Source organism: Dermacentor silvarum, chromosome 9 (genome assembly GCF_013339745.2).
Source record: "Dermacentor silvarum isolate Dsil-2018 chromosome 9, BIME_Dsil_1.4, whole genome shotgun sequence".
NCBI classification, from domain to species: domain Eukaryota; kingdom Metazoa; phylum Arthropoda; class Arachnida; order Ixodida; family Ixodidae; genus Dermacentor; species Dermacentor silvarum.
Window position 1 is genome coordinate 139,556,122 of NC_051162.1, and position 27,692 is coordinate 139,583,813.

The window sequence follows — 27,692 nt, forward strand, 5'->3', positions numbered from 1 at the left end:
TGTGGCCCGATCTGCCTCCATCACTGAGGACCGAAATGGTCAGCTATTCTGTCACAGGTTAATTTTCCCATGGCGTGATAGATGCAAGCTATCTGTGACACATGAAACGAGAAGAAATATCAGAGATCGGTCGTCATAAATAAAATGGACACCTTTATTTTCCCCTGAGATGTCCCTTTACCGAAGCAGACCCTCGACGTGCCTCTGCTGGTAATGCACCGACTCTGCAAGGGAAATAGAAAACATGGTTACGCATTACGATTACAACCCTCAAACATTCTTTACCTTACTGTCACTTGGTTATGCCATAAAACAGATTATTTAGCACAAGTGCGAATGTGGTGTGGGTAAATAATTTAAAAGAGTGGGAATTCAATTTTTATATACTCTAGTGGGTATTTATAAACATAGAAATATTAATCTGTGCTGTTCTTTTCCTATAAATTAATAAATCGTCACTATGAACGGTTTAATATTCAAGTTTTGTTTTTAACGCAGGTTTAGTTCATCTATTCTTTGACCTTTCATTGGTTTCCTGCAGAAACAGACATTTTTTTACTGCATGTACAGTTTTTTGCTTCCGCGGTGGTGTGTAGAATAAGTCTATCCTAGTGTTGGACAGTGACTATAAGAGGGACAGGGCATCCTATCTCGACGTCCTTGGAGGAACGAAGTCTGATATATTGAACTGACAAAGATGCGAGTTTCCTGCGCCCTTAATGGGAATTAATACACAGTGAAGTACCGTACACGTTCCACGTTACAGAGGACGTTTTCTCTTAGCAAATGAGATTTCCTGTTAACGTGGAAAACCCTATTGTAGCGCCGGCCAGTGTGAAGTCGCAAGCCAGACGCATCGCACTTTAATCGATACGTCACCGTTTTTCGATGGCAGTTGCGTATTGCGGTGGTTGTCGGGCATTGGAGTGTTTTCTTCTGTGAGGTACCTACCTCTAGCCCAGGTATCCACCGCCGTAGCCGCCACCCGCCTGGTGTCCGAACGACGACTGTCCGTAGCCTCCCTGCTGTCCGGCAGCGCCACCCTGGAATCCGGACGAGCCCTGCTTGTGTCCGGAACCGAAGTTCTTGCTGTCAGAGGCCGAGAATCCTGAGCTGTGGCTGTAGCCCTTGTTGTCATTGTAGGCGTTCACGTTCTTGTGGGAAGCACCGCCAGCGAAAGCCCCTGACCCCTGGTTGTGTCCGGCAGCACCGCCCTGGAATCCAGCCTGGTGACCGCCCGCCTGAGAGCCGTAGCCGGACTGGAAGCCTCCGCCGTATCCTCCGAGACCACCATGTCCGAGGCCAACGCCTCCGAGACCAACGCCACCAAGACCGGGTCCGACACCGGCGCCGTAGCCGCCGAGACCAGCGCCTAGAAGGCCACCGCGAGCTTCGACCTTTTCCTCCTCAGCGTAAACGCTGCAGACTAGTAGGGCGCAGACAACGGCAACGAAGGTCTGCATTTCGAAAGATGGATCCACCGTTAACATTATTCGGTGTCACGTCGCGTAATGAAAGAGTAAAGTAAATGTCAAATATGTATGAAATGCATTTTAGTGCACATAAACACAGTGTACTGTTACGTATAGCAATAGAACGAAGTCATACGCAGAAAAGCTCAATGACAGTTCATCATAGCACCGTGACTTCTGTAAAAATTAATCTGTAGGCCCAATTGCAGACGTGGTTTCACTGTGCAGCATTTCTCCTTTATAGGATAGCAGTGCTTATGAATGGGATACAATAGACGTTCTTGCAGGGCAACTTCGATTGTACACTCCGTCGATGTTGCCGTCGTTATTTTAGTGATCGTTCAAATTTAGCGCCATTTGAATATTACTTTGCCTTATGCCTACTTTGGCGTATATGAAGTATAAGTGATGACCCCGCACTAGTATGTCTGGAATAGCCACCCTATCCGCACTAACCATGCATACTTTATAATTGCTTTATACGACATTTGGACAACTGACGATATTGAAATTGTAAAAGAAACGTTATATTTAGTTAATTAAATATTTTATATGTAATATTACTCTTTCGAATGCGATACCAGCCACTCAAGTAGGTTTCTGCAGCGCATCGTTCCGGTCTTCATAAATAAATATAGTTGCAAGTCGGATGGTTGTATCGAACCAAGTTCCCCCGGCATAAGAGATCAGATGCTATATGTACGAGTATACTGTATAGCCAGCAGTACTTTCAAAATGCTTCGCACAGTATTCATTCCCCACAGTGAGTGTGATCTGCATATTTCTTATTATTATTTACGGGATGTCTGCACGTGTTCCTTTAAGACGTTGGTTCTGAACATATTTGCAGAGAAGCGATATCACGTGTACTTGTTACTTTCTACTGCATTAGCTGGCGCTAGCATCAATATTGAGAAAGATGGAATGCTTTACGGGCCAACGGAGATCTGAAGTAAAACTACAGCATATAATCTGCGTTACTAAGACTGCAAATGAAAGTACACCGTAATAAACCTGTAGAATGCAATGCTCTCTATATATAATGTTTTCGGTGGTTATACGCATCGTTCGAAGAGAACCGACAGTGCTACTGCCAACAAGCGCCCGAACGCAAACTCACCTTCATTTTGACGGAGGTTGGTGTCTTCTGCCGAGACCTTTGGAAGTTGTGATTCCCCGTTCCAGAGTGGCTCCTCTTTTATACCGTATTCAAGGGAAGCGTCAAGCCTTCAACTCGAAACAAAAAGACAACTCGAATCCGCCGGCGTAGGGGAAGTGACGTGGAGACCGCTTCTGCGAGTCGTTCGTCGCGGTTATTTACCTGTCGCACTCAAAAGAATAAACGAAAGTAGGCAGCAAGACGAAGGCGTCATTATCAGCTCGCTCTAAAGTTTCGAATGGGAGTGGCTTTTCCAGATGCTTGCACCACTTCCGCCCCTCCCTGGTCCCCGGTTGTCGCCCTTTCTTTCTCCAACTTTCTCCTGTCGATTTTTTTTTCTTTTTTTTTTCTCGTTGGACTGGTGGTATAGAACGGCGCGGTTTGTCGCTCTTTTCGGATATCCGAGAGTGTTCGAGGGCTGCACCTGTACTGCGATGTGTTCGGTAGGATTTTCTTTGGAAAACCTAATTTGTTGGCAAACCTACACTTTGATAAGCAGCAAGTGGTAAAGAGCAGATCACGTGTTATGCATATAACATGTTTAGAAGTATGATCCGCGTACTTTTATATTCATTCTGGCTATTGAGACCCTATAGTCGTTCCTACATTGGAGAAAAGCTATGTTTTGAAAAGAATGTGCGTTCTCGCTTTGATTTTCAATGGTTCAGATAGCGGTGCTTTACTTTTAAAGAGTAAAGTTTCAGATGTTACAGGCGACAGGTCAAACATAAGGCAGTTTAGCACGGCGGATTTAAGACATAAGGCGTAGTAGGAGCTGATAAGTAAAAGAAGTGTTGCCTTATTACGCATCCTACCCGTCTTTTGAATTGCTATGGCAGGCTCGCACTAGAACACCTTCACAGAGAACTCAACATCCAAGTTTGCGCACTAGGGATCTATCAAATGCGGCAACACCCGTCGCTCCAATCACAAAGTCGCTTACGATAAGCAGATGTCGCGCCTATCGGTTTCGCCAAGGCACTCCTAGAATTCTTCAGTCTGAGAATTCTGCCAGTGCCTTGGAGAAAAGACCATCTTACAAAAACGCGCATTAGAACCATGTCGAGCAGTCGCGCTTCCTGGCAGCTGCTACCCACACAAGTGGCGTACTGCATTTAAACGCATCTATTTGGGGAAAAACTCAACTCAAAGCCATGCGCCAAACGTGGGTCGTCGCGGAGTGAGCTCAAACATGGCGGATGCTGTAGCGGAACACGTGCTTTTCTCTACCCTGCACGAAGCGGGGTACAGGGAATGCACCGAGGCATTTTGGAGCACGAAAGTTTTGGGTGGCACTACAGGAAGGGGGGGGGGGGGGGGGGTCACCTCTGTGCCCTTAGTGCCTAAACACTTTCCACAAAAAAAAGAAAAGAAAAAGAGAACGCGATTGCAAAATTAGACCATAAGACCCTACTAACTGTGTCATAAGCTAAGTATGCAAGCTTTCTAATGCGTGAATTATAGTGTAACTTGTGTATTTGGTACCGGTGCACCCTCACAGCACAAACAAGAGTTTTCACATACCTTACTGCGCCTGCATCCCTGATACAGCCTACCCATATTTCTGTCAGTATCAGCTGACCAGCGCGGATGAGAGTACATCGACGAAGTCAGAAGCACTTCACATGACACATGTTCCTCGGTCGAAATCGTTGATTCTGTGTGTCTTTCGTGTGAATCATCCGACGGGTAATTGCTTGCGGCAAGGCATATTCGGTACGGTCAATTGCCGGCAATACTTTTTCTGCAAGCCACACCTGCCATCTTCAGTAGCTATATATACTTGCAGAGGCCAGAAGCACCTCGGGCTATTTGCATCCCTAGCAGTCGGTGTCCGCGACGCTGGGGTGATGAATGAATACGGTATCTGTAGCGCATACAGGGAAACTGTATAGACCCCATTTAACCACTACGACCCAAGCTTCGTCGCTGAAACTTCAATGGCAGGGCATAAAGTGCCAGAAACACGATCTGAGTATGAGGCACGCCGTAGTAGGGGACTCCGGATTAATTTTGGCCATCTTGAGTTCTTTAACGTGCACATATAATTCAGTATAGTTACAGGAGCGTTTTACAGAGAAGCTGTTAACCTCTAGCCCGCGTATGCATCCCCCGCTTGCGTTCCCAGGGGAGGGGACGTAGGGGGAGGCACTCTGGCCGGCTTAGGTCTGTATCAAGGCGTGTGGACAGGCATAAGGGCGCCGATTCCAGAGATAGTGCAATAGCAGGCCAACCCGCTTGCGGAGGTGAAGGAGGCTTCAAGCACTCTCTCACCATCGAAAAATGAGTTTAATATCTTGGGTCCAAATAGCACCACACACATTCGGCGTTGTAAGAGAACCGCTATTACAGGTATGTGTATAAGAAGGTGCACTTGGTGTAGCAAGTTAGCCTTCATGCGTTTTATTTGTTTTAAAGCCTGTTTGACGAATAGTGGGGGGGGGGGGGGGGAGAGGGTGGCGACGGCGCCTGTGCACGTGGCCTGCGCTTCTGCGGTTATAACGTCACGCGCGTCGGAGGTGCCGGCGCGGCTGCAGCAGCGGTTGCGGCAGATGCATCGGAGGTGCGGTGATCGCGGTGGCGCTTGTGTCGGCTTAGTGTGGTGCCATATGAAAAAAAGTATATAATTTCATAATATATGCAGACCATGTATGCAGTCTAAACAGTTTCGTTGGTAATTCGTCCCCATATGAATGTTGCGGCCCCCAAAAAAATATATATATATATATATATATATATATATATATATATATGTATTGCAAAAGCACTGAAAGTTGGGCGAGTTGGTAACTATTCATCTTGAAACTGCAGCGCGCACAGCACACAAGAAAGGAGGACAATAAGGCGGTGACAGCGCCTGTCTGTCACCTTCGCCTTATTGTCCTCGTTTCTTGTGTGCGCGCTGCAGTAAGATGAATATATATATATATATATATATATATATATATATATATATATATATATATTGCATCAGGCCCACATCAAAATGCGTTTGCTGCGGTTGGGATCGAAGCAGCGACCTAGAACTCAGTGAAGCAACTTCATAGCCACTAAGCTTCACTATTACGCACTGATCTGCTGAGCTCTTGCTCACTAATCTTCGCGCTTCTGATCCCGAACACAACATGCCCACTTACGTGCACAGCTAGCGCCCTTCGACATTTTCACATCTCGGACAGGCTCTAAAAACAGTTTCCAATTTTTGACGCTTATCTTGAGCCCAAATAATATCATCATCTATATTGAGTACCTTTCCTCTCTTTAACACTGCGTTCCAAGTACTTTCAGGTCACGAGTTTCACGCCGATTACACGCCTCTTCACGATAGCAGTCTTGACTGGAAAGTAGCGAGCCGAAAGTTTTCTAGAAAGACAGCTCATGCAAGGAAGATGACGATTATTTTAGGACAAGATACGTCACAAGGGGCGTTAGGTTGTTTTAGAGTGTATACTCTTGACTTAGTCACCGCCGATCTGGGGCTTCACGGCGAATCGGTATCGCGGCTTTTAGATATTGCTTTCACCGCGTATCTGCAGTGGCTGCTTAGTGGCTGTGGTGTTGGGCTGCTAAGCACGAGGTCGCGGGATCAAATGCCGGCCACGGCGACCGCATTTCTATGGGGGCGAAGGGCGAAAACACACGTGTACTTAGGTTTGGGCTGCACGTTAAAGAACCCCAGGTGGTCCAAATTACGGCCGTGCCTCATAACTTGACACGTAAAACCCATAATTGATGGACTTTCACCACGCGCTAGGCTTTATTCTTTGCCTAATGATATCCTCGCATCATGCACGATTATTCGAGTTTGCTACTACCGTGCACCCAATTGCGACGTTTCCTTCACTAACGAACTTAATTCCATCCTATCCAACTTCCACTCCCGTTTTCCCCGCGCAAATGTTGTATTATGCGGCGATTTTAACTTTCCTGACATTGACTAAAACATTATTCTTGCTACTAGCTCACGTTTGTCTAATCAATTTCTTGATCTAACTCTATTGTTCAACTTCACTCAAGTTGTCACCATGCCAACTCTCGGAAACAACGTTGTGGACCTAGTACTAACTTCAGATCCCCAGTTAATTACTCAAATGCAAATAATGGATGGAATAAGTGACCATAAAATACTGTTATTCTCGCTTTCAGTTATGGTACCGAACTCTCTGCCTTTAACGATATATATCCGGGACTACAACCGAGCTACCTTCATTCAAATTAACGTTGAACTCACTGCGTTTCTTACGCACTTCACTAGGACAGCCAAATCAATAACCGTCGAACAGAACTGGCTATCGTAAAAACAACAGACCATATCACTGATGGAAAAGTACGTGCCTCTCGTGCGCATTCGCAGAGATTCCGATAAACCTTGGTTTTCAATCACATTGCGTAAGCTTTGAACGAAAAAGAAACGTGTGTTCCGCGAAGCCAAAAAAGTGAACTCTTCACATCCCCCCTCATGGACGACGTCTCCTCATGGGAGGCTTAGGCCCGGCCATCATAAAGTGATGGTTCCACAATAAAAGTTTATTCCTCCTCCACACCACCACACACACACCGAGCACCACAAGCAAACGAAGAACACCTATTCGAAACGTGGGAGGCCAAGCTCGCCCTCGGGGACCTGGAAGACCAACGACAACTCGTCGCCAGGGCCAAGAGGGCAGCCGAAGCCAGAGGGTTCCTGGACTAAGGAACCTTCCCACCTCAGGGTGATACCGGGCATCGCTCGGGACACTGTTTCAAGAATAAACGTTTATTTCTCTCTCTCTCTCTCTCCTCCTCCTCATAAAAGTGGGACAATTACTTCAAGGCTTTTAATTAATTACTCCAAGTCTTTTAAAACAAACAAAGCGTAAATTTTATCACCAGGATCTGTTGAATATCCTTCGCGATAACCCCCGAAAGTTCTGGAATATACTAACAAACAAATCTGCTCCCTCACAACACATCGCCCTACTCAACCCAGATGGCTCCCAAGTTCCTGTTCATCAACGCAGCGATGCCATGAATTATTATTTTTGTTCAATTTTCACTCAGGAACCTAACCAAGTAATACGTCCCTTACCTCTCCTCAACCTCACGCAAATGCCACCCATAAGAATTACAGCAGAATGTATATCCAAATTTATCGATAACCTGAAGACTTCAAGTACTCCTGGCCCCGATACCATACCTTGTTGAACTCCTGAAAGGAACGAAATCAATTTCCAGTGCCATATAAAAATTTATTTTTGATCAATCCATTGCCACCAGCTCGATTCCCGAAGACTGGAAGATCAGCCATGTCATTCCCATACACAAATCTGGCAGCCGTTCCGATCCATCGAATTATCGCCCCATCTCTCTGACATGCATAGCTTGCAAACTCTTAGAGCATTTTATATACTCCCACGTAGCCTCCCATCTGGATAACAACTCGTTCTTTTTTTCCTAATCAGCATGGTTTCCGGCGAGGTCTTTCATGTGAAACACAACTTTTCGAGTTCACCACAGACATTCATCTCAATCTGGATTCCGGCTTCCAAACAGACGTTATCTACCTCAACTTTTCAAAAGCATTTGATCGTGTATCCCATCGTCAACTATTGACCAAGCTTTCTTGCCTCAGTCTTGACCCTTTAGTATTATCATAGATCCATTGTTTTCTTACTAATTGGTGCCAGTACACAGTCATTGGTGCCAGTACACCGTAGCTCGGTTAGCAAGACCGTGAGGTCCGGCGTTCGTCAAGGTTCGGTCCTTGGTCCCCTTTTGTTTATAATTTTTATTAGCGACCTCCCTAACGACATAGCATCCTCAGCGCGTTTGTTTACAGATGACTGCGTCCTGTACCGGCACATAACTTCGGAAACTGATCATTTGTCGCTGCAAAATGACCTCAACAAAATAATTAACTGGTGCTCACGCTGGCTTATGGTACTTAACACTTCAACATGTAATTCCATGTCTATTTCTCGGCAGCGAAGCAACAGCATTTACCCCTGTTCCCTCAATTCATCGGTCCTCTCATCCACAGATACATATCGCTACATAGGCGTCACAATACCGAGCAAACTCACCTGGTCTGACCACATCTCACAACTAGCGGTTGATTGTTCTAGATCACTCGGTTTGATCGAAAGGTCCCTATCAATGTCACCCGCTTCTATTCGAAAACGTGCCTATGAAACATTCATCCGCACTAAACTCGAATATGCATCACCAATTTGGAGCCCTCATCAGACTTACTTGATTAGGCATTAGGATCTGTACAGAATCGGGCTGCGCGATCTATAGCTTCACAGTCCGATTGGAACACAAGTATCAGTAGCATTAAACCTTCCCTTAATCACCAGTCCTTGTCAACTCGCCGTACAATTGCACAACTGTGTCGTTTTCTCAAGCTCTACCACTATTTTCCCCAGTTGCAGAATACACTTCTTCTTACTCCTCACCGCACTTCTCGTCGACTTTTCAACAGTTTAAGTGTACAACGTCTTCATCGGACTACCACCGCACTTCATAAATCTTTCCTGCCCATCACAATACAGCACTGGAACGAACTGCGACAATCAATAGCTATTGAGCGTGACAGCTCAAAATTCAAGCAGTTACTGACAGCCCATTATTAAACCTTATCAGCTTCTTTACACCTGTGCCACGTCTTACTATACTATTGCGTTATGTTTATTTATTTATATATATGTTATATAAGTATATATACATATGTGTATATATAAATGTGTATATGTATGTTTATTTTTATTTTTCTATATTTAGCGTTCATACAATTTTTGATATCATGACTGCTCTGTATTTCTGTTTATGCCCCCCTCCTCTTATGTAATACTCCGAAAGGGGCCTTTAAGAGTTATTAGATGATGATGATGATGATGATGGTGATGATGATTTGTGTACTGCCGTTATAGTTGGACCCCTGGCCCAAGTAAGTATACTTTATCATTGGTGAAAAACGTGCCGATTTACCACTGTTTGTCACGTCCGGGTGGGCAGGCCTATTCTCAGTGATTGCGGGGAAGAAACACAATGTACTGCCTTGATGACCGAATCTGCCAATACGACATTTCTTCAACTATTCCATCTTAGGTTGTCCACGGCGCGATAGAGGCGAGCTATTCCAAGCTTGATGCCATATCAACCGACAAAAACTAAATAATACATTTGCGCTCAAATAAGGAATACAACATGTTTATTCCCTCCTCAGAGTTCATTGCAGCGAGTGTGACCATCGATGTTCCTCTGGTGATACAGCAGAGACTCTGCAAGAAAAAGAAAATATCGTTACATGCTGCAATTAAAAGTGTGAGACAACAAATATTTACAATTTACTTTCACTGGGTTCTAATATAAACGATTGATTATTTCAGTGTAGTTATGCAATGTGCCATGCGTACACTGAAAAAAAATTGTGGGCATTATTTTTCATATCTTGCGTTAGGCATTCCTAAACACCGCTGTGTCAATTTGCGCAGTTCATATTATTAAAATGCTCATATGATCCTGTATCCTTACAAATGGTTGAATAAGGAAATTTTTCTTACACTCAACACTATTCCTGCATCAAACACGTAGTTTCACTGGTTCTTCGTTGTTTTTACTGGTGAGTCAGACAGTGATCATTTATAGGCCTCCTATGGTGACGTCAGCGGATAAGCTATATATATATATATAGTGTCTGGTAGTGTTGCAAGCCACGCACGTACACAGCACTTTAATCAATACGCCGTCATTTTCTACGACCGTTATGTATTGTGGTGGCCGTCTGACCCTGCAAAGTTTTCTACGACAATGTACCTACATTTAGCCGAGGTAGCCACCACCGGCCTGGTGTCCGTATGACGACTGTCCGAAGCCTCCCTGGTGTCCGGCAGCACCACCCTGAAATCCGGACGAGCCCTGCTTGTGTCCGGCACCGAAGTTTTTGCTGTCAGAGGCCGAGAATCCTGAGCTGTGGCTGTAGCCCTTGTTGTCATTGTAGGCGTTCACGTTCCTGTTGGAAGCACCGCCAGCGAAACCCGCAGACCCCTGGTTGTGTCCGGCGGCGCCGCCCCGGAATCCACCCTGGTGGCCACCGGCCTGAGAGCCGTAGCCGGACTGGAAGCCTCCGCCGTATCCTCCGAGACCACCATGTCCGAGGCCCACGCCTCCGAGACCAACGCCGCCCACACCGGGTCCTACACCGGCGCCGTAGCCACCGAGACCAGCGCCCAGAAGGCCACCACGTGCTTCGACCTTTTCCTTCTCAGCGTAAACGCTGCAGACTAGGAGGGCGCAGACAACGGCAACGAAGGTCTGCGTTTCGAAAGACGGATCCACCGTTGACATTATTCGGTCTCACACCGCGTAATGAAACAGCTAAGTGAATGTTAAAGTAACTACATTCTAGAGTACTCCCCATAGAACCCCGACTTGTTTAAAACTTCTTCGTTTTATTCACGAATAGAACGGCATGATTATGCTGTGCAGCTTATAATTTTTATAGGGTAACACTGCTTATGGCAGTGATATAGTCTAGGCGTTCTTGCAGGGCGATCTATATTGTACATGATGATGATGATGATTTATTGGCATCCCCTTTGAAACGGGGCGGCGACAAATAGTCACCTAGCCTGCTTGATTTAATCAGGTATACTGTACATGTTCTTTATCTAGCATTTTTGTATACCTCTCATTTTATTTTTATTTTTCAAAAATTTGCCTTGTGCCGCTGGCTATGATTTTAAGAGATCAGGTCGTATCCATCTTTTCCCTGCTTTTTTTCCACCAGTACTCTAATCGTCTCTTGCTGATCTCTACGGCTGATCTGTTTATGTTTCCTTCCACTTTAAACCCAAGCGCTTCTGGGAGTTGCACGTTACCTACGGTTCTCGCTGGGTGGATCCCGTCGCATTCCATTAGGATGTGCTGAGTGGTCTCTGGATCTTTACTGCAGCATATACATGTCTCATCTAGTTCCGAATATTTGTTCCGATATGTTTTCGTCCTTAGGCAACCGGCTCGAGCCTCAAATAGCAAGGCACTGCCCTTTGTGTTATCGTACAGATTTTCTCTTCTAATTTCTTTCTTCTCATTCTTGTAAATCTCCATTGTCCTTTTTGTTTCCATTCTTTGCATCCAATTCACGGTCTCTATTTCTCTCACTTTCTTTCTGATGACTCCTGGTTGTCTATTTGCAGTTTCGGTTATCCTGTACTTGGTTGCCAACTTCCTTGACCTCTTCCTCCATTCTGTGTCTACGCTTTTCATGTAGAGATACTTGTGCACTTTAGCCGCCCATTTATTTTCATCAATGTTCTGAGCGTTTCACACTCCATCAATGTTAGCGCCGTCATTTTAGTGATAGTACAAATTTAGCGCCATTTGAAGAGTTTGCCTTATGGCTACGTTAGCGTATACGAGGTTTAGGATCTGTAAGTAATGGTCCCGACTAGGGTCGCTAGCCGCACTATACCCATATTGCCCACGATCTCCCACTGTCTTTATGCTACATTTAGAACACTGAAGATATTGAATTGAAATTATAAATGACATGCGACCTTAAGTAATGTCACACGGTATATATATACTTTTCTTCAAGCAATAACAGGCCCTCAGGCCGGCTACTGCTGCGGTCATTCTTCAACCACAAAAGTTATATGCCCGATGCTGATGCTGGATATTCAGGTACTTGCAAAATTCTTCGCTTATCATTGATTTCCTGCACTGCGTAGAATTTTTAATTTGCGTAATTTTCTTTTTACCAAGTGTTTCGATTTGTTCTTTCCTTAACACGTTTTTTTCTGAGCATCAGTTCTAGGGTAACGCTGCCGTATGAACTTCTATACTTTCTACTACATTAGCTGGCGCTAACATAAATAGTTAAAAAATAAAGAAATATTATACGTTAACAGAGAACTGTAGTAAGATTAAAACAATGGTTCTATGGGAATAATACCACAGATAAGAATACACCGTAGTAAGCTGTATATAACTTCATGCTCTCTAAATATCAGTGTGTCAACGATTACATGCATCGTGTGAACATAACCGACAATGCCACTGCAAACAAGCGGCAGAACGCAAACTCACCTTCATTTTGGCGGAGGCTGGTGTCTTCAGCAGAAATATTTGGAAGTGATGATTCCCCGTTCCAGAGTGGCTCTCCTTTTATACCGGACTGGAGGGAAGCGCCGAGCCTTCAACTCAAAACAAAAAGACAACTCGAATCCGCCGGCGTAGAGGAAGCGACGTGGAGAGAGTTCTGCGAGTTTGTTGTCGCAGTTATCGAATGAACGAAAGTAGGACACAAGACGAAGGCGTCCTTATCAGCTCGCTCCAAAGTTTGAACCAGGGGTGCTGTGCAGGATGCCCCGAGCTTCTCGCTCACCTGAGCTTGCACGACGTCAGTCGGTGCACAAAGATAGTGCTCGTCACGGGCGTGCCTCCTCTTTCGGACATTATCTGTCTGAAGAGTGCAGACGGGGCGCATTCTCGCGCAAACCTTTTGCTTTCTTTCTAATACGTTAAAAGATAAAATTTCTTTCTATAAATTACTTGTGCAGGGAATGAATGCACTGGATGCAACAATAAACACATGAAAGAAGGCACCGACGGTTTGACCACATTACTCCTTTTTCGGCCACTTGTGAAGTAAAGTCCAAGTCATGTTGAAGTTTATTTCGCAAAGTTGATAAAATAAATACAATTGTGTGCACATGTGGCCCCAAAGCCAAAGGCTAGTTGAGGGTAGAGTTAACCCAAGAGTGAATCTAGAAAAGCCAATGAAACTAGACGCGTGCAGAGGGAAGATTTTACGTCTCGATACCACCAGGTCATTAATCTGAGGGCGTTGCCAGAGCTCGCGCAGATCCGAACTTTGCCTAACTGGGGCTTTCCTGCATAGCACCCCAGGAGTGGCTTTTCCAGACGCTTGCGACATTTCCTCCAATGCCTGCTCTCCGGTTGTCGCCCTTTCTATCTCTAACTTTCCGTTGTTTTTTTTTCTTTCCTCTTTGAACTGGTGATATAGGACGGGTGGTTTGTCGCTTTCATCGGATATCCGAGAGCGTTCGAGGGCTGCACCTATGTGCTGCCGTGCGTTCGGAAGATTTTTTTCGAAAGCCTAAACTCTTAGCAAACCTTCTCTTTGATAAACGGAAAGTGGGAAAGAGCAGATAACGTATTATGCGCATCAGCGGCTTAGAAGAATTATCGAACTACTTGCACATTCTCAGGTAGTCGAGAACGGTATATAGTCTTTCTTATACGTCGTAGAAAAGGTATATTTTGAAAAAAGATGGGTGCTTTCACTTTGATTGTCAGTGGTTGAGATATCGGTCTTTGCTATTAAAAAGCAAAGTTATAGGTAGCAGGTCAAACATAAGGCAGTTTGACACAACTGATTTAGGACATAAGTCTTAGTAGGAGCTGTCAAGTAATAGAAGTGTTGCCATATTATACATCCTAGTGGTCTTTTGAATTTCTATGGCGTGTTTGCATTGGAAAGCCTTCGCAGAGAACTCAAAAGGTTCACGTTTGCGCACTGAGGCTTTCCTCCATTTCTGTATGGAGAAATAAACCTGATTAGAAATTTGACTTTTAATCAGATACGGCAACAACCGTTGCTCGAACCACAAATTAGCTTATGATAAGCAGATTTCACACCTTTCGCTTTCTCAAGTCACTCGTACACTTCTCCAATCTGAGAATTGGGGCAAAATTGACTTGGGGAAAAATATTATCTTACAAAAAAACAAGCATTCAAATCGTAAAACGTTCAGCATGTTGCGCTTTGATGTGGCTGCTATATACCCACACAAAAGTTGCAGACCGCATTTCATTTATTGCGCAAGTACTCCCGGCGGCCTAAATTAAATAAAAATATAACGGCCTGTGTCCTGGATAAAATCCGGGAGAAGCCTGTACAGAAGGTCACGTGTCCATTGGCTGAGGTAAGGCAGACGGCCGGGGTGTTTGCACAGGCTTCGTAGATGGTAGGCGCGGGCCGTCTGAAGGTCTTTACCGCTTCTGATGAGGTGGTCTATAGCGCTACCTCTGTGGCACGTTCGGGACCGAAAGGGCAGGGTCCAGGAGATGCCGGACCACCGCCTGTCCACGTGGACCAAACAGGAAGAGTGAATGCGATGCTCACAGGTATCCTTCTGAACGCAACTTACTCTCGGCGAGTTAAACCACCGGGAAGGTCGGGGCCAAGTGGATGAATAAGTGGACGCGCGGAGCTCCGGAGATATTCTTTGTACAGAAGTAATGTGTATGTATTCAAGCAGCCTCTATTTCGAAAGAACTAGTCTCAATTTCATGCGCTAGGCGTGGGATGTCATAGAGTCGGTGCGAACGTGGCTGGCACCCAAACGTCCTTTACAAGAAGAAAAAAGAACTGCCGAAAAGATAACGGCCCACTACGAATAGGGAGTAAGCGCGATTGCAAAATTACACCATAAGACCCCCACTAGCTGTAGCAAAAGTTAAGCATGCAATGTTTTCTAACGCGTAAATAAATGTAACGTGCGTTTGGTGCCCATACACCCTCTATAGCACGCATAAGACGTTTAACGTACCTTACAACGGCTGCATCCTTGATACAGTCTACCCGACATTTGTTTTAGTTTCCATCCGTATTGGCTGCCTGATGGCAGCACATCAGCGACGTCAGAAGTGCGTCACAGGAGACATATTCCTCAGTGGCAATCTTTGACTCCGCATGTCTTTCGTGTGAACCCACCAACGGGTCACTGTTTGTGGCACGGCATATTGGCACGGTTTAATTGCCGGCCACACTTTCCTGCAAGCCGCACTTGGCATCCGCTGTAGTTATATATATATATATATATATATATATATATATATATTCAAAAAAGGGAAAAAAGGCGAACGTTTATGGCATATTTACTGGCTGACGTTTCGGCCGGAGGACCGGCCTTCGTCCGAAACGCCAGTCAGTAAATATGCCATAAACGTTCGTCTTTTTTTCCTTTTTTGAATATACCTTCGTGTCTGGCGCGGAACCCTTCATCTTGTATGCATATATATATATATATATATATATATATTCGCACAGGCCAGAGGCGTATCATGCTGCATCCATAGCTAACACTGTCGGTGGCACTCGGGCTATAAATGAATACGGTACCGGTAGCTTATACAGGAACACGTACATACGACATTCCAAACGACCATGACCCACGATTCATCGCCGAAAAAAATTTCTGGGGTATAACGTGCCAAAACCATGATCTCATTATGAGACACGCCGTAGTGTGGTACTCCAAATTAATCTTGACCAGCTGGGGTTATTTACCGTGTGCTTATATCTACAAGTAAACGAGAGATTTTGCATTTCGCTCCCACCGAAATGCGGCCGCCGTGACCGGGGTCAAACGCGTGACCTAGAGCTCAGTAGCATTACTCCATGGCCACTAAGCTTCATTGCTGAGCGTCGCGCACTGACGCTTGTCGAGCTTTGCTCACTAATCTTAACACTTCCGATCTCGATTGCAGACATGTTCATTCGCATGCAGATCATGCACACTTCGGCATTTTCACTTCGCGAACACACACTAAAAAACTTTCCACTCTCTGGCCCTTATCTTGTCCCTCAACAATAATCGGAATTAATCTTGCGTGCTTTCCCTTTCCTAACACTGCATAGCCGGTACGTCCGGGTCACGAACGGGATACGCGTTGTCAGCATGACGTATCATTCATGACAGGAAAATAGTGAACGCAGAGTTTTTCAGAAAGGAAGCGCAAGCAAGAGAGATGGCGAATATCGTTTGGGCGACAAGATACGCCACAAAGGGTTTTTACGAATGCATTACGTACTGACTTCTGATAACAGATCTGACGTTTGACGGCAAATTGTTACTACGGCCTTCCAATTTTACTATTACTACTCGCTAGGCTGTGTGTCCTGGCGCTGTTGCCGTTATCGTCAAACCCCTGGCGCAAGTAAGTATATTTGGTGGGGCGGACTACACCGGGTGCAGACCGCTTATAAGGCGCAGGCACCTAAGCGGCGGCTCTGCGGCGGTTGCCACTAAGTAACTGTTTCCGGGCATAAGGAAAAGTCATTCTATTTTGATGTAATACGAAAGAAGAATGTGAACCGAGGGGCTCGATTTTATTAGCCATAACCACATAAAGCCAACAGACAACGATGCCAACGAAAGCATCAGGGAAATTAAGTGTAGTTGAAATTGGAATGTAGAAAATAATGAAGAAAAGGGAAATGAAAGTGGACGAAAAGATAACTTGTCGCCGGCGGGAGCTGAGCCCACAACTTCCGCATTACGCGTGCGTTGCACTACCAATTGTGCTACGGCGACGGCCATCAATTCGTCCACTAACTTGGGTATTTATGTTTTACTGGATCTGGCCCTAGGAGTGTTAGCCAGCGCCACTCAGAACCATGGTGGGCGGATGTTTGGGATTGTCTAGCGGCACAATTTCTACAACGCTTCCAAAACGTGAAATGTCAAACTGCCATCATGATTTTTTTATTGCGATAGCAATTATATAGACACTACAAAGCGTATTGCTGCCGTCGGTGTCGTCGTCGCCGTCGCCGTGAGGTTTCGTATGACGTCAACGGCGATGAAATCGTCGCCGCGCTCCGGACGCTGTACGTGCGAGTGAAAGGGGGCGAACGCACGTCGGAATGCAAACGCGCGTTCTGCGCCGTGCTCCCTGAAGGGCTGCAGAATTAATCGTCTCTTTCCTCCTTTACAATCACCATATATAGAGAGCAAACGCGACTTCTATTGCGCGAAAGGCCGTGGGGGGATAGGAGGGAGGGAGGGAGGGGAGGCGACGTTTAGCTGCGGCACCAAATGCGTATTTATATAAAAACGTTGAGAGGCGAGAAGGTGGGTAAGATTTCCGACGCTGCTCGACGAGCGTCCCATTCTGATCTCGTCGGAAACCTCCGAGCCGCCCCCAGAGGCACCGGCAACAGTCACCAACGCCGCGCGCGTTCGGTGCGAACGCGGGCAAAACACCGAGGGCGTCGACAACAGTTCTGCGCGTTGCTGGTGCTGCTGCATGTCCAAGTTTATACAGCTGATAAAACCACTGTCCTTACTCCGTATAGCTCTCTACTAATTTGCTATCGCTTGGTGCTTCGCCTTTCGGGCGAAACTGCGACATTTTTTAATTTTAATAAAAGCCGAATACATGCCTAAATTGGAGTTTAGACCTTTTAAATTATTTCACGTTCACTATAGAAAACGTGCGTTAAGAAATAAGAGGGTGTTCAAAAGATAAAGAGAAGAGGGCATTGGGAGGGGTGATGGCATGCCGAGCCGTGCTCCCTCAATGGCTGCAGAAGATAGCGCCAAGCTTTCCCTTCCTCACATAGAACCACTTCACTGCCGAGCAGCCGCATCGGATGCCGGTAACTGTAGCGGATGCCAGTAAGCCGAGTGATGCCACTGATCATTGGTCAAAAATTGTTCAAATGTACCACTCTTTGCCACCTCTGGGTGAGCAGGACCATTCTCAGTGATAGCGGATAACAAACTTGATGTATTTCCTTCCTGACCTCATGGTCACTACGACCGTCCTTCAATGCTGGCGCAATTCTTGAACTATTCCATCACAGGTTGTCTTCGGCGTGATGGAAGCAAGCCATTGCAAGCTAATCATGCTTTTAGCGTATAAACCATCAGAAAAAAAGACATTTGTGCTTAAATAAGGAATACCACAGTTTATTCCCTACACATGTGCCCTTGCAGCGAGGCAGAGCATATATGTTCATCTGGCGATAAAGCAGAGACCCTGCAAGAAAAAGAAAATATTTTAGTAGGTGTGAATAAAATATGCGACAACAAATAATTACTGCTTACTTTCACTGGTTCTAAAATAAAAAAAAATGATTAATTCAGCGCCTTAATGCAATATGGTGCCCGTAAACAATAAAAAAATGTTTGTATTTGTTTTCATATGTTGCAGTATAGGTATTCCTGAACACCGCTATATCAATCTATGCCGATCTTTTTCTTAATATGTCTGATTTGTCCCTGCATCCTTACGAAAGGTACATTACTCAGCTTCTTTTCCTCAACACTCGTCCAGCCTCTAATAAGTTGTTTCATCTGCTCTTTGGTTTTTGATTGCTTTCATGCTGGTTCAGTAAGTAGCATTAAAAGTTATTCTGACGTCATCACATAAAGTCAATATAAATATATATATATATATATATATATATATATATATATATGGCAGTAAATGGGAACCCACACTGGATGTGCAGTACACGTTCGAGAGAGCAATTTCTCTGAGCAAATAAGATAGTTGTTACGGAAAGCCACGTACTGCCGGCTTATGCGTTGTCACGCGCTTAGCACACATAGCACTTTAATCTATGAGGCACCGTTTTTCGATGACGGTTATGTAATGTGGTGCTCGTCAGACATTGTATCGTTTTCTTCTGCGAGGTACCCACCTTTAGCCGAGGTATCCACCGCCGTAGCCCCCACCGGCCTGGTGTCCGAACGACGACTGTCCGTAGCCTCCCTGGTGTCCGGCAGCACCACCCTGGAATCCGGACGATCCCTGCTTGTGTCCGGCACCGAAGTTCTTGCTGTCAGAGGCCGAGAATCCTGAGCTGTGGCTGTAGCCGCGGTTGTGGTTGTAGGCGTTCACGTTCCTGTTGGCAGCACCGCCGGCGAAACCCGCAGACCCCTGGTTGTGTCCGGCAGCGCCACTCTGGAATCCAGCCTGGTGGCCACCGGCCTGAGAGCCATAGCCGGACTGGAAGCCTCCGCCATATCCTCCGAGACCACCATGTCCCAGACCAACACCTCCGACAACGGGTCCCACACCGGCACCGTAGCCGCCGACTCCGAGACCCGCGCCCAGAAAGCCACCGCGCGCCTCGACCTTTTCCGTCTTGGCGGCTTCCTCAGCGTAAACGCTGCCGACTAGGAGGGCGCAGAGAGTGGCGGCGAAAGTCTGCGTTTCGAAAGATGAATCCACCGATAGCATTATTCGGTGTCAAATTGCCAAGTGAAACAGTCAAGTAAATTTTAGGTTGATGTGAAATACACTTTTGTGTATTGAAAAAGCGATGTCACAAGCAAAAAGCTTAATGATTGTTGGCCAGGGTATCGCGACATTTTTACTTCTTCGCCTGTATTCACGGTTGTATGACGTGGTTACGCTCTGCAGCATACCTTCCTTATAGAATATCAAGGCGACCCACTCTTACTCTGTGAGACAATAAGCTTTTCTTGTAGGGAAACTTCTATCGTAAGACCCGTTCGTTGTTGCCGAAAGTACTGCCATTTTAGTGATCGTTTGGATTTAACGCCATTAGATAGTTTGCCTTTTCATTACTTTGGTGTATATTAAGTATAAGTCATGACCCCGCAGCAGAGGGGCTAGAATACCTACCGTACCCGCACCACCCGTGCTCTATATGACTGTTCTCATATTATATTTCGACAAAATATTATATTGAAGCTATAAATGAAATTTTATGGTCAGTTTTTACAAGTTATGTATATATAGTTTATGGAATGTAATGTCTTTTTCTTCTTTCCGGGGTGCCAAACGTACCAAAACCAGGTTCCATTAGCGTTTCGTCCTGGTCTGTTCAATAAAAAGAATTACATTTCTGATGGTGGGATTAAACCAGGTTCCCCGGACAGAACAGCCCGGTACTGATGTTGGATAGTCGGACTTGCGAAATGCTTCGTATAAGACTGATTACCTACAGTGCGTGAGGTCTTCATAACTCTTTTTTACCAGGACTTTTAATGTGTTTTTGGCTAAGATGTTGGTTTTGAACATCAGTTGTAGGTAGGGCTGCCAAGGCAGCCAACCACGCCGAATTGAACGGGGCAGTCCCGACTTCTGAGAAAATGTCCGGAGCCTGGATTTGACCAAGTCGGGATGGTCAAATGCCTCGACTACTGCTGAATAGCCATAAACACACCAGCTTTCTTTTTATGGGGTCTGGCAGATCTAGCGTTCTACAATTTTTTCTTTTATCTTCTGTTGCATTCGTAAACACAAAGGCGGCTAGATTTTTGTAGATGTTTCAGTTTTGTTGTAAGCCCTAACCATTCAGCCTGTCTCTATGTTCTCTCTGTATTGTTAGCCGTGTTAACTAGGCAACTACTGGACCATACTTGTTGCAAGTAGCGATATTGTAGGACTAAAAAATAAATTGGCCGGCCCTCCCACTCTGTGAAGATGGTTAAGCAGCGAAGCTGAAACCTGCGGCCCTGTTATTTATCTCTGGGTTAAACTAGAGGGTTCGTTAAAGTATTTCTCAATTACGAGGTTACACACACATTTAAAAAGTGAAGAAACTTGTTTGCACTTGCAGACTAGCGTTTCCTGGTACTGCTAAAGATGTTCGTTGCTAGCCGACCCCCCTCTTTCAGATTATACCGCTCGGGAGTTGGCAAACCTAGTTGCAGGGTAGAGCTCTCGTACGAACTTGCATACTTTCTACTGTTATAGCTAGCGTAACATAATTCTTTAGAAATATAGAAATACTATACTGTAACAGAGAACTGTAGTAAGGCAATATGAATGAATCCACGCTAATAACACTGTAATTAAGAATGCACCGTATCAAACTGTAGAGCTTAAGGCACTTAAATATGAAGCTGCCAACGGATATATGCATCGTGTGAACAGAACGGACAATGCTACTGCAAATAAGCGGCCGAATGAAAACTCACCTTCATTTTAGCGGAGGTTGGTGTCTTCTGCCGAGATCGTTGGAATGAGTGATTCCCGTTCCAGAGTGGGTCCTTTTATATCAGACTCGAGGGAGGCGTCAAGCTTTCAACTCGAAAGAAAAAGGCAACTCGAATCCGCGGGCGTAGAGGAAGTGACGTGGAAACAGTTCTGCGAGTCCGTCGTCGCGGTTACTTACCTGTTGCACTCTAAGTATGAACGAAAGTAGGCCGCTCAGCTCGCCTTAAAGTTTGAACCGGGAGTGGTTTTCCCAGAGGCTGACGTCACTTCCGCCCATCCCTGTTTCCAGGTTGTCGCCCTTTCTGTCTCTAACTTTCCCTGGTGTTTTTTTTTCCTCTTGAATTTGTGTTATAGGACGGGTGGTTTTTTGCTTTGATCAGATATTATCAAGTGTTCGAGCGCAGCAACTATATGCTGGCATGAGTCCGGAATACTTTTTTTTGGAAGCCTAAACCATTAGCAAACTTTGTTTTTGTTATGCGAAATGAGGGGAAGAGCAGATAACGTATTATGGCATCCGCGGTGTAGAAGTATGATCCGCTTACTTATTATTCAATCAGGCCCATTGAGAACGGCAATCATTCCTACGTTGTAGAAAATGCATATTTTGCAAATAATTGATGTTCCCACTATGATTGTCAAAGGTTCAAATAGCGGTTCTTTACTTTTCAAGAGCAAAGTTACGAAAAACACGTAAAACATATGGCAGTTTGATCTGTTGATAAGTGGAACTATGAGCTGATGCAAGATGGAAGTGTTGCCTTACTAAGCGGTCTTTTGGATTGTTCTGGCGAATTATCATTGACTATATTTATTTATTTATTCTGGGGGGCGCAAGAGAGGGGGGGGGGTGACTTATAGCACAGAGTGTTGATGTGAGACAGCTAAGACGCCCTGTGAGCGAATTCACAGTGAACTCAAAGTTCAAGTTTGTGCACTAAAGCTTTATAAGATACGACCAACAACACATCGCTCGAACCACCAATTATCTTGCGATAAGCAGATATGAGGCCTTTCGCTTTCTCCAGTCGCCTTTAGAGGTGCAGCTTTCAGAGCCTAGTCTCGTTTCTACACATCTCTTTGTATCTAGTAACGGCTTCAATATTCGGCTGCATGAGTATTTTGACGTAGTATAACTATTTTAAATGATACACCAGGAACAATTCACCTGTAATAATTCTCGTCTCTCATGGGCAAATTAAAACATAGCCTTTAGGTTGCCGTACATCTAAATAAGTGTGACAAGCTATTGATGTAGATGTACAACCTAGTAGTTAGCGGCGCATACCCGCTCTGAGGGATTGGCCAAGAACAGGTTTGTTCAAAATACAACAAGAAATGTAAAATGATTCAAATGAAATTTGAAAATAAGTAAACTATAATCGAGGAATATATTGTGGGCAATAGTTTAATGAAAATGAAGACATAAATGAAAGCAAAAATAACAACTACTCCAACTCAATTTGGCGGATAGAAAATTAAACATTAAGGTCTGAATTTATAGCCTAATCGCAGTGCAGTGCAAGATATCTATATTGTAATAATGCACGTTTTCCATTTTTTTTTGCATCGGTTACCACACGACATATTGCCATTACAACAAATGAGTGTAGGTTTTCGAGCACAAATTGCGGGAGTGCGTTGTCGAACTTCACAATCATTGTTGGAGTCAAGTGGTTCCCGCAGGACTTCGACCAAATGAAGTGTCCCTTTAGGTAGTGCGTGCAGCCCTCAATTAGTTGGCTAGCTTAGTTATTTTAATTCAATTAACTTTCTGTCGAATTGAATTAATTTTTTTACTCGTACGATGTCTACAAGAGGAACACCTGGGAAAAAAAAGGTATTGCAACATCGTGACAAAGGCCCACGGTCTATTACTGGCAGTGGCACTCACAACACAAGTGCATAACATTTTTCATTTCCTGCACACTACACAGAGGCGAGAGTGTTTGTCATTTTACAACGTAGCTGTTTGTTAGTTGAACTAGAAACGCTCGAAAACATAATGTGCTGGCTTTCACATAGATAATTTACCAAGTTTATGCGCAGAGGAAATGCGAAGCATGACAGGGATGATGTGTGCCGGCAAATTATGAAATGTCCGATTTAATTAGGGATTAAATGAAAATTACAAAACTATGACTGCATAGAGGCGTTATATGAAACAATTACGTGTTTTCCGCGCTGCCCTGGAGGAACCAAAGGTGGCAGCCGTTCTATATTCCAAGAGAATAGCTAAGGGGCATGTTACGGGTTAGCAGTACTGAAAATTAGAAGTGTTAGAAAGTTAGACAGAATTACAGCCCTTGCAGCAAAATACTTAACAAGTGCTCCAGAGCTTTATAAGCGTATTTTACTAACCACGTAGGAAACTGCCCAATTTTATGAAAGAGCTTAACCTGTCACAAAGTTAGCATTTTAAGGAAGCGAGAAATATCTTATGAGCGAAGTGTTGGCAAAGTTTAAAGAGCGTCATTGAAAATGGGGGCTTCGCAATAAATATCTTCAGCAAGAGCTTGAAAGAACTACACGCCCGCTATCTACAATGTTTGCCAAAGTCCTAGAAGAACTGCACATGACACCGAGTTCATATTTGGTGGAAATGGAGGTCATATAAGGATGATGTGTGGGGAATGTAAAATGTTTCTGGCTTAATCATTTCCCTTTCAAATAAGTAATCATTACTCGCTTTCTGCCTATTTTAATAGATTACACGAAGTTCGTAGTAGGTTTACACTGTGTCTTTGGTGAACTAGACGAGGCATTTTGGTTATATTAAAAAGCGACAGTATGGGGAAGGCTATGTGTAGGCAAAGTTTGACCTGTGTGGGACAATTGTGGCATTTTCAGAGTGGATTACGTATGCAAGCGCTCCGGAGAGTCATAAGTGTACTTTACGAAGGGTGCAGAATTTAGCCACCTGTGTTTGAAAGTCTTACCTTCTACAAAGGCGAACTTTAGTAAAAATTGTGGAAACATAACGGCCAGTGTGCCTGTGCACTAAAACATGTGTGGACTTATTACATTTGCAAATGAAATGCTTCAGCAAGTGCTAGAAAACATTAAACGACCGTTATAGGCGGCGTCATACCGAATTCTCATGTGGTAAACATGAAGGGCATGCTAATAAGTTTAATTTCAGGCAGAATTTTTACGTTTCTGGCTGAGATATAAGCTTTCAAATATTTACTCTATCCTTGTTGTCTGTCCATTATAATGTGTTATATACGAAGTGCCCGCGGTGCCCTTGGTGATATAAACGTAGTCACTTTGTGTACATTTAGTGGAAATAGTGGGAAGGTTATAAGTGAGGCGCATGGAAAGGTCAAAGTGTGTGGATTCCGAACGACATTTGCAGTAAATCACTTATTCAATCGCTAATAAAAGCAATATAAGTGTAATTTACTGAAAGAACTGTAACAGTGACCAAACTCGAATGTATACCAGGCTAACCCCATCTGCTTCAACATCATCACCACCACCACCCATCAAATGTGGTGAAAATAGGGGAACCTTAGATTTGTCTGATATGCGTGAAAAGTGAAAAGTGTGTGGATGAATTATGACATTTGCCTAATATTTTTTAAACAAGCTATCGAAAGCGTTATATGCCCGTAACATTTCATAAGAGTGAGTCACACAAGTAATGTTATAAAGCGCATGCTTTAATTGCAGGCAAATCTATGCAACAGCTGCAAAGAAAGATGTTTGCTGGAAATTTAGCTGCGATTTTGCAATGCCGCAGAAGTCTGATGTCTCTTTAATCAACATCTTGGAGAGACAGTGACTGTACTTAAGATCCCCGGGTGTTTGATGTATACAGAATACGATGCTATGCTGACAGAGCCGAAACTTTAAACAGATTACTGATCATCAAAAGGAGCAACTTGTATGGCCTATAGAACGATACCATCTGCTCTGCGCTTTAATATTTCCTAAATACTGTGCGAACGCTGACGTGAATAGTGGATAGGAGCCAATCGTGGCCAAAGAAGAGGACTGACGCGCGAGCAGTGGTGCGAGAAACACGCGAGTTGCGGCTTTGCGCCCTTGGGCGTGGCCGGCCGAGTCTGGAGCTGTGGCCGTGGACCACGGCACCGAGGCGTTTTCCCACATTGGCGCCCAACGTGGGGTGCCAATGGTGTATATCTTCAGTATCATTTGTTATGTTTTTCAGAAATTATCAATGTTTCCTTAGACCTACTATATATGACACGGTTGGTTCAGGGTCTGATTTTGATTGTTTATTTTTGGTACAACGCACCTAAAAGTAGGTATTTCTTAAGTTTGATGTAACTGGCACGGTATTTTACACAATAGCTCAACGACTGTCGTTTCAATTTTACAATGTAATAGCAATAGAAGCAATTTCCCTGATGTTCCAACGAAGGTTGTATCACCGTAGGGTTTGGTCACCCCCACTGCGTCGTGTTTCTCTGCAAATGATCCGAAACACATTTTATATTAGCAAGTCCTGATCGGTATAGGGAGTCCCCTTTCCTTCTCTCGCGCAAAGTGTTGTTGCTGAACACGAAAGCTGAACTCGATAGCCTTGCTATCCTTCCGATGTAATTAAAGCAGACCTTGCGGCGCCCTATAGCAATAACCACTGCGTTTGAGAAGAAAGGCGAAATCAACCCGGTGCATGCTCTTGTGTCTGCGGTCTACGACACACCTTGTTCGTGAGAAGACAGGAAACTGGACGGCATCGACCTGAGCTACGCGCTCGTTAACATTCACAGCCCGTTCGCTGCATCACGTACGTCCGCTAAATCTGCCCCGCTCAAGGAACGATGACCGCGCCTGTGTGAACAAGCCCTGTTTGAAAAGTAACTTTGCAAGTTAACCGTTTGGCATAGTTGGTGGGTCATCCTGCACATGCTCACAGCGCAAGGCTAAACATGGACAAAGACAAGAAACAAGAAGCAACACAGACTTTGTTACTAGGCTTCATGAAAGCCAACAAATACTCGTAATTCCACCATACCCGAACTTCTAAAGCAGCGTTAAACCTTTTCGAGCCCTATACATTGTTTTTGAAAAAAAAAATACGTAAGGATTTCGTGGCTTTCAGCCCCATTCGTTGTTCGTTGTCGACGTTGGCCTCGACAAGTACATTCGTCGAAGCGTTCGCAGCAGGCTCAGGCTTCTCTCTTCTTCTTTTCTGTGCTTTCTAAAGTTAAGTCTAACTTCCAATCACGCTTAGGAATATCTTGGAATGCAATAAAGGGACACTAATGGGAAAATTTATTACACTTCTTCAGTACCAAAAATTCCACCGTTACCGCAAACGGTGTTTTGGTAGCTCATTTCAGAAGGTGCAGACACAAAAAAAGACTAAACATTGACATGAGGTTCCCACGCTATAGTACTTCATCTACGATAGTTCTTCATTGATACGAGTATATAGATATTCACGTGCTACAAGACTATTGTTGATAGCTTACAGATAAACAAGTACTACGTCGCCATGTAGAGGAACAGAAGAGTAAACATCAGGTGGCTTTCGAACTTTTCCTGTGCAAGTACGGACGCAAACATACGAATGTAATTTGTAATCCGTAACTCCATAGAAATGTGCCAACACGCTGTGGTTCCACGCGAAAACAAAGAAAAGAAAACCTGGCCCTTCTGTGTCTCCGCTAATGAACACCCTTTTTTCTCCATCGAAAGGTACTTCACTAGGCTACGCTAAGTTGGTATCGCCATTAAGCGTCCCTTTAATGGAAGTGAAGTTGCTATTATGTATCCCAAGAATGCAACTGAGATCACCTGAGTGATCCGACGACCAACAATAGCTTCATGTTACTGGCGCTAGCTATGTACATGATTTAAGATGCATCGAATTATTTTGCTGGATATTGTTCAGCTTACCTACCATAATGAGCTAAATTTTCTGGCCCGAACGCTTCCTCATATTCTAAACGCACCGGCACGGAATAATTAACATTCGCTAATCTATATTTGTTCCTGCGTGATCGCTTGCTGTTGATGGGCAAATATACCCAATGTATACAACGGAGTTACCTGTATGGTTTCATGATTGCATACAATGAATCACAGAAAAAGGTTGATGAGGCCCGGATTCTGAAACACTCCTTTCCTTACTAAGGTCGTCTTACACGCTGTAAGGCGACCTGGTCTCAATTCTGTTACGTGCCTTACTAAGGGGCACTAAGTTAGGGCCTCCTTGGTGCTTCCTCGCGCTTAGGGAGCCGGCATGCTACCTTCATGCTTCCTAACCGCGCTCCTCTACCTGAACGCATGCTTCTCCGCAGAAGAAGCATGGGTTCAGGTAGAGGACCAGGCTTGGATAGGTGCCGTGCGCAGCCAACGCCGCGGTAGCC

The 27,692-nt window shown here is 44.7% G+C and overlaps 1 protein-coding gene across 8 annotated transcripts; it reads right to left on the reverse strand.

The window, feature by feature from the left end:
• Positions 1-128: 128 nt before the first annotated feature.
• On the reverse strand, positions 129-21,437 carry LOC119464453 (uncharacterized). 8 transcript variants are annotated; one of them, XM_049655650.1, is made up of 4 exons: positions 21,327-21,377; positions 10,867-10,926; positions 952-1,397; positions 129-224 (listed from the first exon to the last, which is right to left on the reverse strand). In XM_049655650.1, exons 1-3 carry the CDS (start codon positions 21,330-21,332, stop codon positions 954-956), a joined length of 510 nt encoding a protein of 169 aa, XP_049511607.1. In that variant the 5' UTR covers positions 21,333-21,377; the 3' UTR covers positions 129-224; positions 952-953. The 8 variants fall into 8 exon arrangements, with proteins under 8 accessions (XP_049511607.1, XP_049511609.1, XP_049511608.1 ...); XM_049655652.1 differs by lacking the exon at positions 10,867-10,926 and having other exon boundaries at positions 952-1,457; positions 21,327-21,363; XM_049655651.1 differs by lacking the exons at positions 10,867-10,926; positions 21,327-21,377 and adding an exon at positions 12,703-12,822 and having other exon boundaries at positions 952-1,457.
• Between the last annotated feature and the right edge of the window lie 6,255 nt (positions 21,438-27,692).